The following is a 12,470-nucleotide window of genomic DNA, read 5'->3' on the forward strand; positions in this document are numbered from 1 at the left end:
GAGGACGCTGGATTTCGATGGGGGGCGGATTGTGAGATTCCACATCGGCTGGAGAGGAGAACGGATCATTCTTCATAAGGGTGTGGAAACCTCTCCCTAGTAGACGTATTTTAAAATCCTTGAGAGGAAACTCGAAAGGGAAAATCCAAATAGAACAATATCTGCTAGTGGTGGGCTTGGGCTCTTACAAATGGTATCAGAGCCAAACACTATGCGATGTGCCAATGAGGAGCTTAGGCCTCGAGGAGGTGTGTCAGCAAGGACGCTGAGCCTTGAAGGGAGGTGAATTGAGGGGACCCTCATCGATTGGAGAAGGGAACAAGTGTTAGTGAGGACACTAGATTTCGATTGGGGCAGATTGTGAGATCCCACATCAATTGGAGAGGAGAACGAATCATTTTTTATAAGAGTGTGGAAACCTCTCCCTAGTAGACGTGTTTTAAAACCTTGAGAGGAAACTCGAAAGGGAAAATCCAAAGAGGACAATATCTACTAGTGGTGGGCTTGGGCTCTTACAAATGGTATCAGAGCCAAACACTAGCGATGTGCCAGCGAGGAGGCTAAGCCTCAAGGAGGTGTGTCAGCAAGTACACTGAACCCTGAAGGGGGTGAATTGGGGGCTCACATCGATTGGAGAAGGGAACGAGTGTTAGCGAGGACGTTGGATTTCGATGGGGGGCGGATTGTGAGATCCCACATCGGTTGGAGAAGAGAACGGATCATTCTTTATAAGGGTGTGGAAACCTCTCCCTAGTAGACGTGTTTTAAAAACCTTAAGAGGAAACTCGAAAGGGAAAATCCAATATCTACTAGCGGTGGGCTTGGGCTATTATGTGTATTATTTGGTTTCTTTCCGTTTGTAGTCAGTATTTTATCTTATGTCATTGCAAACGCAGGTTCCTGATTATGCCATGACTTTTGTAAAGGGATCATCACCAAAGTAAGCAATGGCGTTTTATTCATTTTAATGTCATAACCCTTCACTTATATTTCCCATTTTTATGAAACGATGAAGGCCATTTGGGCGGTTATGGTGGGACGAGACAGTGCCTACAGTTGTTACTCGGGCAGAGCCTCACAACCAGGTTAACTCTGCGTTTCTTCTCTTTTATTGCTTTTGCTTGGGAGAAATGATTTAATATCATCAACTCATTTCCTTCACGTCCATAGGCAATTTTGCATCCAGAGCAAGAAAGAGTATTGACAATTCGTGAAAATGCAAGACTTCAAGGCTTTCCAGATTACTACAAGCTCTTTGGGCCAGTAAAAGAAAGGTATGGTTTAGGAACTTTCGTGTAACATCTCATCTCAACTCCTCTCCTCTGCTAGTATATATATTGTCCTCTTTCGACTTTTCTTTGCGGGCTTCCCTCGAGGTTTTAAAATGCGTATGTTAGAGGTTTTCACACCCTTATAAAGAATGTTTCGTTCTCCTCCCCAACTAACGTGGAATCTCACAATCCACCTCCCTTCAGTGTCCAGTGTCACAATTGCACTCTTGATGGCAGCAGACTTGCGATTGTGTGGCACTCACTTTCCAACGACAAGTGAGCTAAGCCAATTTGTTCTTACGTCGCCTACGGCCAAGCGACGTATGCTCGAGCCTCTGACCTCGGTTTAAGAGAAGGTTTTAGAAAACGAGTGCAGAGAGAGATTTTCGAAAGAGAGATTTTTGAAAGAGACGTTATATAAGCAAGCAAGAGATTAACAACAATGGCTCACAGTATATAACCTTGGGTAGGGAGAAGTTGACAACTAGTCATATTCCCTACAATACATTCTGAGGCATTTCATGTCTGAGAGACTCAGACATGATTTTCCCAAAACATCATACTCCCTAAAAATACAAAAAGGAAAACATTAGAACATGGAAAGACATAAAGGGTTTGGCTTGTCATGGGCATGTGGCCATGGGCAACACGCCTTGGACGAGCATGACCGTGACATCCAGCGTTCTTGCTGGCACTCGTTCCCTTCTCCAATCGATGTGAGAACCCCAATCCACCTCCTTCGGGGCCCAGCGTTCTTGTTGGCACCCTACCTTGTGTCCACCCCTATTCAAAGCTTAGCCTCGTTGCTGTCACATCGTCTAGTGTCTGGCTCTGATACTATTTGTAACGGCTGAAGCCCACCGTTGGCAAATATCATCTTCTTTGGACTTTCTCTTATGGGCTTCCCCTCGAGGTTTTAAAACGTGTCTGCTAGAAGTTTCCATACCCTTATAAAAAATGTTTCGTTCTCCTCCCCAACCAATGTAGGTTCTCACATTTGCATGCAAAGAATTGACTCAATTCCACCTGTAATGACCCAAATCCACCGCTAACAGATGTTGTCTTCTTTGGGCTTTCCCTTTTGGGCTTCCCCTCAAGGCTTTAAAACGCGTCTACTAGGGGAAGGTTTCCACACCCTTATAAACGCTGGTTTGTTCTCCTCCCCAACCAATGTGGGACATCACACCACTGTTTGCAACCTTATATGTATCGCTTTACCAATTTTCGAGTAAAGTGACAATTCGAGTAAAGTGATTGTTTCTTCCTTAAGAAATTTGGTTGTACGGATTACAATAACGTTCTTGCTTTGTATTCCTTGAACATATTTATTCTTTTGTTCTAGCCAGTGGAATCCCCAAAAGATATTATATCCTATTTTGTATTGAAGATTAGTGATCAAAGTAGCTATTCCAAGACATCAAACATAAATGCTGGTGATGTAACAGGTACATTCAAGTAGGAAATGCAGTAGCAGTCCCGGTTGCTCGAGCGTTAGGATATTCGTTTGGCATGGCGTTTCAAGGTCTTGCTGCAGATGAGGCTGTATTCAGTCTACCCAAAAAGTTCCCCAACATTGTGAAACAACAGTCTTTTGCATCCTCCGAGGAAGTTGCTTGAAGAGGTAATTCTATATATAAAAGTATGTTGTTTGTTGTGTTTAGCTTATTGGATTATTCACATTATCTCATTAATGTATTGTTGAAATGTGCAATTAAGAGATAACCTTCATATTTATATCATAATCAATTCCATGGCAGTGACTATCATATTCAGTGCATATCTTGTTGTATCTTTGAATGAGGTGTCTGGAATGAATTGGGCTTTTTGATTTTAATAATATATGTTCATTCATCTCATTAAATCTTCACACAAATTTTTTATTTTTGTAATAGGAATTAAATTATTACAAAGTTTGAATGTAGACTAAATTGTTAAAGGATCAATTTGGAGATTATTTTGATTTTATTAGTAACGAGGATTTGCATTATCACACATTTCTCAATCAAAGTGATTCAACAACTAAAAGAAAGATTTATTTTTTAGGATCCTTCCTTCCTTCAAACAGAACGATGCCCAATGTCTTGACTATTCACTGAACGTGAAAAGTAGATGAATAATGAAATTGATGAATTTCTTAAGAGAAAATTTGGAGGGAAAAAAATAGTAAATCTCCATTTGGATAAGATAGAAAGACCAATTTGGGCCCACAGACCATTCTTCAAATGTTCAATTTGTCTAGATGTGACCTAGCAAAAATCTTTTATTTTATTTTTCTTCCCCAAAATAAAATAAATGAATAATGTCATGGAATTATCCCAAAAAAAATCATTTCTGGCTCAAGAAGATAATTAGGTATTTGAATTTTCACCCTTATAGTTAAATAATTAGATTTGAGACTAAACGACCCCTAACTTCTAATTTAGTCCGAACATAATGGTTAAAAATTTTGTAACAATTTCGTTGGGTTTTCTTGTTTATGCAAATCCATAAATTGATACTGGACACTGTCTTTATCAATAATTATAACTCAATTGACATAAAATATATAACTTCGATCAAGATGTTAACGACTAGAATCTCACATCTCACGTATCTTTAAATTAGGAAAAAAAAAGCAGATATATCATGAGAGAGATTAAACTATTAAAAATTTATAAAATTAGGAAAAAAAATTAACCCAAAGAAAAACAAAAGTCAGCAGCTAAACGACGGCGTTTTAGGGGTAAAGAGCACAACAGTCCCTTCGTCTGTCTCGCTTTGGCTTTTGTTCACAGTTCACAGCCACTGCGTGGATTAGAGTCATCTCCTCCTCAGTCTCTGCAACTCAATAAGAATGCTTCTCTCTCTTGTTCACACCACTTTCACTTCGCCTTACCAATCCATCACCTTCCCCTTCGACTTCCAAAATCTCCATTCCATCAATCTTCACCCCACAAACCGTTCCTCTGGTGTTGGAAGCCAAGCAAAGAAAGCCCTCAAAACCCTCCTCTATTTCCACAAAAGAAGATCCAACACCTTCAACTCGGCCACCACCGCTCGCGCTTCTCTCATCGAGGCTCCTATTTTGTGGGCTGGTAGACTTTGCATCTTCTATGCCCTTCTAAAAGCTGGTTTAGCTGGATCTCAATCTAACCCTCTTGTCTCTGGTTCGTCTTCTTTCTCTGGGTTTCATGTTTTTTTCTGGTTATTTTCACCTTCTCTGATTCTGGGTTCTGGTTTTTATTGGGAAATTTTGTTCGTGTTTGTTTTTTTTTTCCCCTTTCCAGATTTGGAGTTATCCGATGGTGGTAGTGCTGATGGGGAAAGCAGCAGTGATTTGGGGTTTTCTAAGTGGTTGGAGAGTGTAAGAGGAAAGCCAGGTTTGTAGTACTCTTAACTTGCTAGATTTGTGGGTAATGCAGTAGGATTTTATCATCTCTGCCTGTTTGAGTTGATTTAGAAATTTGATGAACATTCCAAACTGAGCAAAACCTGTCCTGTAAATATCATCAACTGAAGAACATTGATCAACATTGCCATTGTTCTACAACTTATATGGCTGAGACTCCGATGATCATTAGATATCTACTTGACATTGAACTGGTAGAAAAGTGGCAGGCAGCTAAATCAAATGGCTTCTCTTGTTTGATAGGGTACAGAAGGTTAAATGGAAACATTTTAGAAGCTAAGTAGTATATGTATAAGTAGTATATGTAAAACTGTAACAGCACAAGCCCACCGCTAGCATATATTGTTCTCTTTGGGCTTTTCCTTTCGAGAGGGCTTCCTCTCAAGGTTTTTAAAACACGTCTGATAGGGAGAGGTTTCCACACCCTTATAAAGAATGTTTCATTCTCCTCCCCAACTGATGTGGGATCTCACAAAAACATTACTGGAAGTGATACTTTGGGGTTCTCTTAAGACGAGCCATTCGTCTCTTGCATCTTGAATGCTGGGCTGGAAGCTATGTTTGCAACTCTATCTGATGGGATCTCTTGTGTAGAGTTTCCATTGGCTGTAAACTAAAGGACTTTTTATCTTGAATGGTTTGCTCCTGGATTCTCTTGTTATAAACCAAAGGGTCATATAATAAGAAGGCTTTGTTTAAACCATTGGATATCATATGGCTGAGAAAGTGGTATTAGGCTGCTAATTTGCTGTTATTCATGGATTCTGTTCTTTGCACCTTATGGAAACTCTGTTGAACTGAATAACATTAGCTAGATTAGAGTTTTGTATTCTGAAACAAAAGCTGTGGTCTAAGGAGTTTGTTTGTTCTTGATCTTCAGACAGATTTAAGACCATGTTGGTGTTTTCTTTCTTGTTTTCATTGACAGTGGATGAAGCAGTTGATAAAAGGAAACTAGTGAGCAAATGGCATCCTACTACAAAAGGTACCCTCCGAAGGAACTATCGGGTACCGTCTAAATCCGAAGGACGACGCCTTCTTAAAGCCATTGCATCCCTCCTTTCCGATGATGATCACTTCATTGATGCCACTTCTCACAAGGTTCTAAATCAAATCACAATCCTAGAATTCATTCCTTCACTCTTTATACACGCAAACTGTTTATTCTTCGTTCGACTTCACGAATCTTAAAGTTGTCACGATGTAGAGGATGTTGTTATGTTGTTCTAAACAGTGGTTTGTCATTTGTAGGGTTGTCAAATAAGGAGGGAAAGTGCTCATGGGGAGAGTGTTTGCTGCAACAATGTGAGAGCTCTGTTTGATGAGCTTCCAACCCCACATCTTATTGTGGAAATAACTCCATTTCCTGCTGGGCCACTCAATGAAAATGATTACACTAAGGCTGAGAAACTAGAGAGAGTGCTTAGATCTGGGCCCTCTGTTTGAGATATTTCTTACTCTCTTTGTATTTTGTATCTCAACTTCCCTGTACAGTGTTGAAAGTTCAAACTAATTGATATCGAATCTCGACAGAGATGTCTCGGTGTGGAACATTTCATAGAGATTATATAATGGGATTGCCTTTTGACTAAATTCATGGCTATAAAAGATATTATATCTGGTCAGTAATTGATATCTACTCATTTCCTTGAGGGTGGAAGTTCGAATCTTCTAACGAAAGCTCTTGAAACGATTTCTAACAAAGTTTCTAGCAGTCTAGCAGTTGCTTAAACTTCTGGGAACACAATGCTAGAAAGTAAAACAATATTCAAAATTGCTTACCTAGACCTTGTATTCTTTTACTGATACAAAATATCAAATAGAGTCTGCAAAAGGAAATCAGAATCAGAAAGTTAATATAATGCAAATGTAGATATTATATAAATAAAACTTACAATCATATTAACTTAGCATTTGAATAATTAGGAAAGCTTTCTATATGGAGACACTACCCAAAAGCTATCATGAACACAAGAAATTGTTCAACTCGGTCATTATCTTTGCAAGTAAATAATTACAAGCAAGGTCAAAAAATAGGTACATAATGCATTGTATCAACCAGTTAAATAACTTTTCCTCAAAGAATCCCCTAAATAATCATTCAAAATCTTCGCACTACAACATCAATGATAAAAATCTGTACCCTGATTACAAGTTCAGAGATATTAACAATCGAACGACTGTTAATTCAAGCAAGCAATCAAGACCTCTTCCTTGAAGCTGATAAACTCACCCAACAATTCAGTCTCAACCCCATAAGATATAGAACTACTTTATCCAGTAGTTCACCATCGGGTTATGCACACTGAGGTCATCACTGCATGAATTATAGTGAAATACAACCATAGCAAAAGCTAACTGGAATTGCTTCAAAACCCGATTTCTTTCATTAGTGTCTCAAAATCGCACCGTGTAGTGTACACTCTAAGGCTCTAGTTCTAACCATTTTTTTTAGTCCAAAATTATCGATTGGGTTTACAAAGCTCCGAACGCTCCCGTACCATGGCTGAAGTGTCTTTGCTGCAAGAACTAATCATGTGAAAGGGTAGAAATTCGAAAAGAGAAGACTGCCAAGGAGGATATAAGCAACAGAGTATGCCCAGATAATATATCCCCATCTCTTAAAGCGACCAGGGTTAACCATAACGTATGAGGCAAACCAATACAGAGGAGGGCTTGCAGAGAGAAATCGTGTTGCAACCTGTCAAGTTCCAAACTGTGAGATACTTGGTTTAAAAAGACAAGATGCAAAAGGCAAGGCTTGAATTAATTGATTTTATACCGTACATATTTCACATTCTGGTTTGTATTAATTGATTTTATACCGTACACTATTTTAAAAGGCAAGGCTTGAAACGAGATGCAAAATTTTAACATCAACACCTGTACCAAATTTGATTCCTAAAATGCTTCTGTTCCTTATAGAAGAGACTTCTAATGTACCGAAGAAGTCTAGAGTAGAAAAATGATGTAAAAACAGTCTATTCTTAACAATATAAAGTCGAATCAAGTACGCAATATTAATAAAACATGAGTTACAGTCGTTTAGCATATATGACCTTGAGAAACGTTGTAACTTTGTAAGAACGAAAGATAAATTTAGAAAAATGCTTCATAGGACAAAGGGTTCCTAATTCAAAATCATTTGGCAGCTGTTTCAAAATCTGCTATATATATATATATATAAAGAGAAACTAGATTTATAATACAAGCGATAATGCTATGCAGACAAATAAAATAATGAGAATTTGTACATGAAATAACAAAAAGCAAGCAAATGAGATTCTTCAGCACGCACTATGTTTATATATTTTGAAAAAAAGTGCATATTCTGGAGAGGAGCCAAACCTGCACATGCATGACGAAAATTGCTGTGGCAGCCATAAATCCCATATGTAGGATAAATGGAATTACAAAAGCAGAAGAGTATCCTGACCCATTGAATGTTTTATCCTCTACTGGAAGCTTGGCAGGATCCTGTCCAATAATCTGCTTTTTTCGTCTAAGATTCTGATTTCCTACGAAATAATAGCTTAAGGTGCATAAAAGATAGCAACAAAACACAGAATGATAGGAAAAGTCGAGAAAAATTACTCCAATTCAAAACTTCTACCTGCTAGAACAATACAAAAAATTGTAGCATTGCCATTACGTAATAAGCAATACCTTGTAACCCAGAGGAAGATGCCACCGTATGACGAGGCATGCTCGACCTTGGAACACGTTCTGGAAAGTAAAGCATGGCCGCAGAATTTCTATCCTCAGCAGTTGCTTGGAAGCCCACCGAGAGAAAAAGCTTTGGCCTTGACTTTCCATAGTGAACAATTGAGAAAAATGCTAAAGACAAAATTGGGGATGCAAGTAGAAAGTTCGGTAGCTGTTCGAATCGGAAATATTTTAAGAAACCAACTCCCCTGCCATCCCAAAAGATGAATGTAAGATGTTCAAAATAACATACAGCAATGTCAAATAGAATACAAATAATGCAATTTCTATCAAAAAGTCCATATTGAAGTTCTGAAACAAAGTAAATATTTCTACAATATTGTCTTCTCACAATAGTTTGTAAAGAATACTGAAAACCAAATATTATTTCCCAATCATATATCAATTAATTTCACCATATTTTTTCGTGCCCCTGCATCTCAGAAAACTACTAGTTCCTTACATCAAAAAGAACCTAGCTTTCATTGAGAGACAATGAAAGAATATGAGGGCATACAAAAATAAAGCCCACAAAAGGAGGCAAACTAAAACAAGGGCATCCAGCAAAGTAAAACTACCTCTGTTTAAGAATTGTTAATGAATGGGATGAAATCTATCTAATGTTGTTACTCTCACATCGAAGCTCACAAAAGATAGGTTAAATGGTACAAATTACTACGATTGGGGTCCTTGTCCAATAGTCCAAAACTAGATTTTGATACTTTGTTAATTTTGTTGACGATCATTCTCGTCTAACGTGGTTATATTTAATGAAAATCATTGAGTTACTTACTCACTTCTATGCCATTCATACTGAAATCCAAACTCAGTTTAGAAAGAACATACAGTCTCTTACCTATGGTCTATCAGAGGAGGCACTAAATAAATTAGGCACTTCAATGTCTACGGGTCTCATTAAAGCTACAAAATACTGATATAAAGTTGGCATTAAGGGCAAGTTAAAAAGACAATACCAGTAATGACTTTGAACAAAATTGTATAGCAGCGGCACCCTAGCTTTACACCATGGCCTCATTTCATCTGGTAAACGTCCACTGCAAATATTGTAATACCCATATGCTTGAAACACAACGAATGGAGCAAATATACAGACACAGTTTAAGGCTCCAGTAATAAGAACCTGCAATGCTCGCTGGAAGAAAATAAGAAACTATTAAGAATGCTATATTGCTGAGCATGGACAGAAGTTAGAACATGACATTATCATCTTCCTTTTGTTTATCATTGTTAAACAATAGAGGATTATGTTCTTACGTTTCTTGCCTAAGATGAAGTCTTTATCCTCTCATTGTCTCTGGTACTCTTATTCCGATAAATATAACATTTTGATTATCTAAAAAAACCTTTTCTGATAAGGAAACCACTTTGATTAAGAAGGATCTAAGAACAAAAGAAATTGGACCATACGAAAAACAAAAACAGAAAGACTTCCATATGCTTATAGAAGGGGTCTCCAGTTGTTAACATAATCAAGAACAAAGAAAATTACTTAAATAGTACTCGCAATATGCCACAAAGAGGTATTGAAATGGGCCAAACTCTCAACCTCTACCTAAGACCTCTCTATATCAATCAAAACTCTTCTATTTCTCTCTGACAAAATATAGCATAAAATAGCCAAGAGCCCATCTTGCCAAAGAAATCTGCCTAGCAAAAAGGAGGGAAGGACCTGCTCCATCAGAAATTGGAGGGTTGAAAAAGAGTCGATGACGTCTCCTCAAAATTGCCTAAGAGCTTACATAAAAGTACTCAAATTTCTGCCAATATCCAAGAGAATAATTACTTAGGGCACTAAAAGCAACACTATAGTCCACAAGTCGATTCTCTCTTGAATAAAAGCACAAAGACATCTAAATCGCGGAAGGATAACTGAAGAAAGAATTTGCCAATAAATTGAAGACAGAAAGAGTTAAAGAAATGCATTATGTCTCCTGTGCCAAGATGACTTACCAAGAGAGAGACTATAAAATCTATTATCTACCAATAAGCAAGCCTGCAAGGGATACTTACACGGAAACATTTCTTCAACAAAAGAGCATCATAAGTCCAATGCATGGTCAGAAAACAGATATAACCAGCATTCAGCACTCCATTAGACCTAGCACAGCTAGAAAGAGCGAGCCAAAGAGCAGAAACACAATTTCTGCCACTCATCAAGTGATATAATCCTCCCAATGAAAATAGCGAGTATAAACTCTCAGTATATCTGCAATTGCAAGTATAGACATAATCATCTAAATTTTTTAACCACGTGATATGGGAAAGAAAAAATCACTTACAACGATGAATAAAATATAGAAGCAGGATTGAAGCAAAATAGAATTGAAGCCCGCATTGCTGCTTCCCCATCCTTCAAAATAATATGTGAAAGCCTGTTAAAGCGACCAGTTAGAAGACGTCAGTGTTTTTACATAGAACAGAGCAAGAAAGTACAAATGCAGATGAATAGCTATTTACCCCATAAGTCACTGAGTAAACATCCATTTGAAAAATCAGAGTATTAACCTACGTATTACTGGTTAAGACTTGTAATCTCAACAAACCCACCTGAAAAGATAACGAGCAGCAAGCACAAAAGCAATGTTATTGATTAGATATCCAGATAGTCCCAACACAGCTCTATGCCCAATTACCGGAACCAAAGGCAACAATACTGTAGCAAAATTAGCACCGCATTAACCACAAAAAACAAAAAATCAAATAACGCTCGAAGCACATCAGCTGTTGCTCATAAACTACTCCAAGCAAACTGTAAGAATCTATCATTCTACAGCACAACAAAGAAAATCAACAAAATAACCAAATAGACAACGGAGTTACAACAAACACCAGCAAATCCACCAATCCAGTGAAGAAAACAACGGATCGAGAAAAATTAGCAAACCTGTGCGAGACAGGAAGGAAATGCATATAGGAAGAAGAGGCAAGAAAGCGTAGGACTTCTCATATTCATAACCGCACTCAGCGATTCGAACGAAGTGAACGCCATCCCAAACAATGCTGCTCTCAATAGCGGATCCAATTCGAGGAAAAAGAACTGGTTGTCCGGCAAGAGGCGAAGAAGACGAGTCGATTAAGCACGCAGGATTAAGAGATGCTGAAGTGTCGTAAGGGCTGACGAGAGAGCGCCAGAAGACGATTAAGAAGAGTAGAAGAATACGTGAGGCTATAGCGGAAGCAATAACGATGCGTTCATAGTCCAAATTTGCAGCAAGCTTGTTGATCGCCATTGATTACGAAGCTCCGCCGTTCATGTAACCTGAGCTCCGGTGGACAACATGGACGGCCTTTCCAGAGAATGAAGCGGGTAATGGGTGCCGGGTTTAGGGCCCATTTCAAAACAGAAATTTATATATATATATTAAAGGTTAAATTGACAAAAATGCCCCCAAACTTTCCATTTTATATATCAATTTATTAAAGGTCAATTTAATCGTAATTTAACTTAATTTCTAATAGGTTAAATCTAAACTTACCACAGTGAAACTTAATTAGGTAACTTTTTTGGACCAACCTAAAATGTAATGGCCCAATCTCACCGCTAGCCGATGTTATCCTCTTTGAGATTTACCTTTCAAGTTTTCCCTCAATGTTTTAAAAATGAGTCAGCTACAAAGAGGTTTCCACACATTTACAAGGTATATTTTGTTCTTCTCTCTAACTGACGTGGGATCTCACAGTCCACCCCCTTTCGAGACTCAGCGTCCTCGTTGGCACACTGTCCTGTGTTCACTCCCCTTCGGGGCTCGGTGTCCTCACTACACACAGCCCGATATCTGACTCTGATACCATTTGTATCAGCTCAAGCCCACCACTAATAAATATTATCATCTTTGGGTTGCGTATGCTACAAAGAGGTTTCCACACATTTACATGGAATATTTTGTTCTCCTCTCTAACCGACGTGGGATCTCACAATCCACCCTTTTTCAAGGCTCAGCGTCCTCGTTGGCACACCGCCCGGTATTCTCTCCCCTTCGGGGCTCAGTGCCCTTGCTGCACACAGCCCGATATCTAACTTTGATACCATTTGTATCAACTCAAGTCCACCGCTAGCAAATATTGTCCTCTTTGGGTTGTGTATG

The 12,470-nt window shown here is 38.4% G+C and overlaps 3 protein-coding genes across 5 annotated transcripts in view; 2 read left to right on the plus strand and 1 right to left on the minus strand.

The window, feature by feature from the left end:
- LOC111461317 (DNA (cytosine-5)-methyltransferase CMT3-like) overlaps positions 1–3,024 on the plus strand; it is a 13,987-nt gene extending 10,963 nt beyond the window's left edge. For both annotated transcript variants that reach the window (XM_023104811.1, XM_023104812.1), the window contains 4 exons: positions 897–940; positions 1,016–1,085; positions 1,171–1,274; positions 2,717–3,024. In XM_023104811.1, coding sequence (XP_022960579.1) covers positions 897–940; positions 1,016–1,085; positions 1,171–1,274; positions 2,717–2,888 — 390 coding nt within the window. In that variant the 3' untranslated portion in view covers positions 2,889–3,024. The remainder of the gene's footprint in view (positions 1–896; positions 941–1,015; positions 1,086–1,170; positions 1,275–2,716) is intronic.
- A 997-nt stretch (positions 3,025–4,021) lies between these two features.
- On the plus strand, positions 4,022–6,252 carry LOC111461610. Its single transcript, XM_023105202.1, has 4 exons — positions 4,022–4,417; positions 4,538–4,630; positions 5,588–5,760; positions 5,911–6,252. Exons 1-4 carry the CDS (start codon positions 4,105–4,107, stop codon positions 6,103–6,105), a joined length of 774 nt encoding a protein of 257 aa, XP_022960970.1. The 5' UTR covers positions 4,022–4,104; the 3' UTR covers positions 6,106–6,252.
- A 374-nt stretch (positions 6,253–6,626) lies between these two features.
- Positions 6,627–11,704, minus strand: LOC111461609 (GPI mannosyltransferase 2). Of its 2 annotated transcripts, none has more exons than XM_023105201.1 (8): positions 11,270–11,704; positions 10,933–11,038; positions 10,665–10,757; positions 9,506–9,517; positions 9,339–9,419; positions 8,326–8,573; positions 8,008–8,177; positions 6,627–7,360 (listed from the first exon to the last, which is right to left on the minus strand). In XM_023105201.1, the coding sequence occupies exons 1-8, from the start codon at positions 11,613–11,615 to the stop codon at positions 7,193–7,195; spliced, it is 1,224 nt and encodes a 407-aa protein (XP_022960969.1). In that variant the 5' UTR covers positions 11,616–11,704; the 3' UTR covers positions 6,627–7,192. The 2 variants fall into 2 exon arrangements, with proteins under 2 accessions (XP_022960969.1, XP_022960967.1); XM_023105199.1 differs by adding an exon at positions 10,396–10,591 and having other exon boundaries at positions 9,339–9,517.
- Between the last annotated feature and the right edge of the window lie 766 nt (positions 11,705–12,470).

This window comes from Cucurbita moschata, unplaced genomic scaffold, assembly GCF_002738365.1.
Source record: "Cucurbita moschata cultivar Rifu unplaced genomic scaffold, Cmos_1.0 Cmo_Scf00025, whole genome shotgun sequence".
NCBI classification, from domain to species: Eukaryota; Viridiplantae; Streptophyta; class Magnoliopsida; order Cucurbitales; family Cucurbitaceae; genus Cucurbita; species Cucurbita moschata.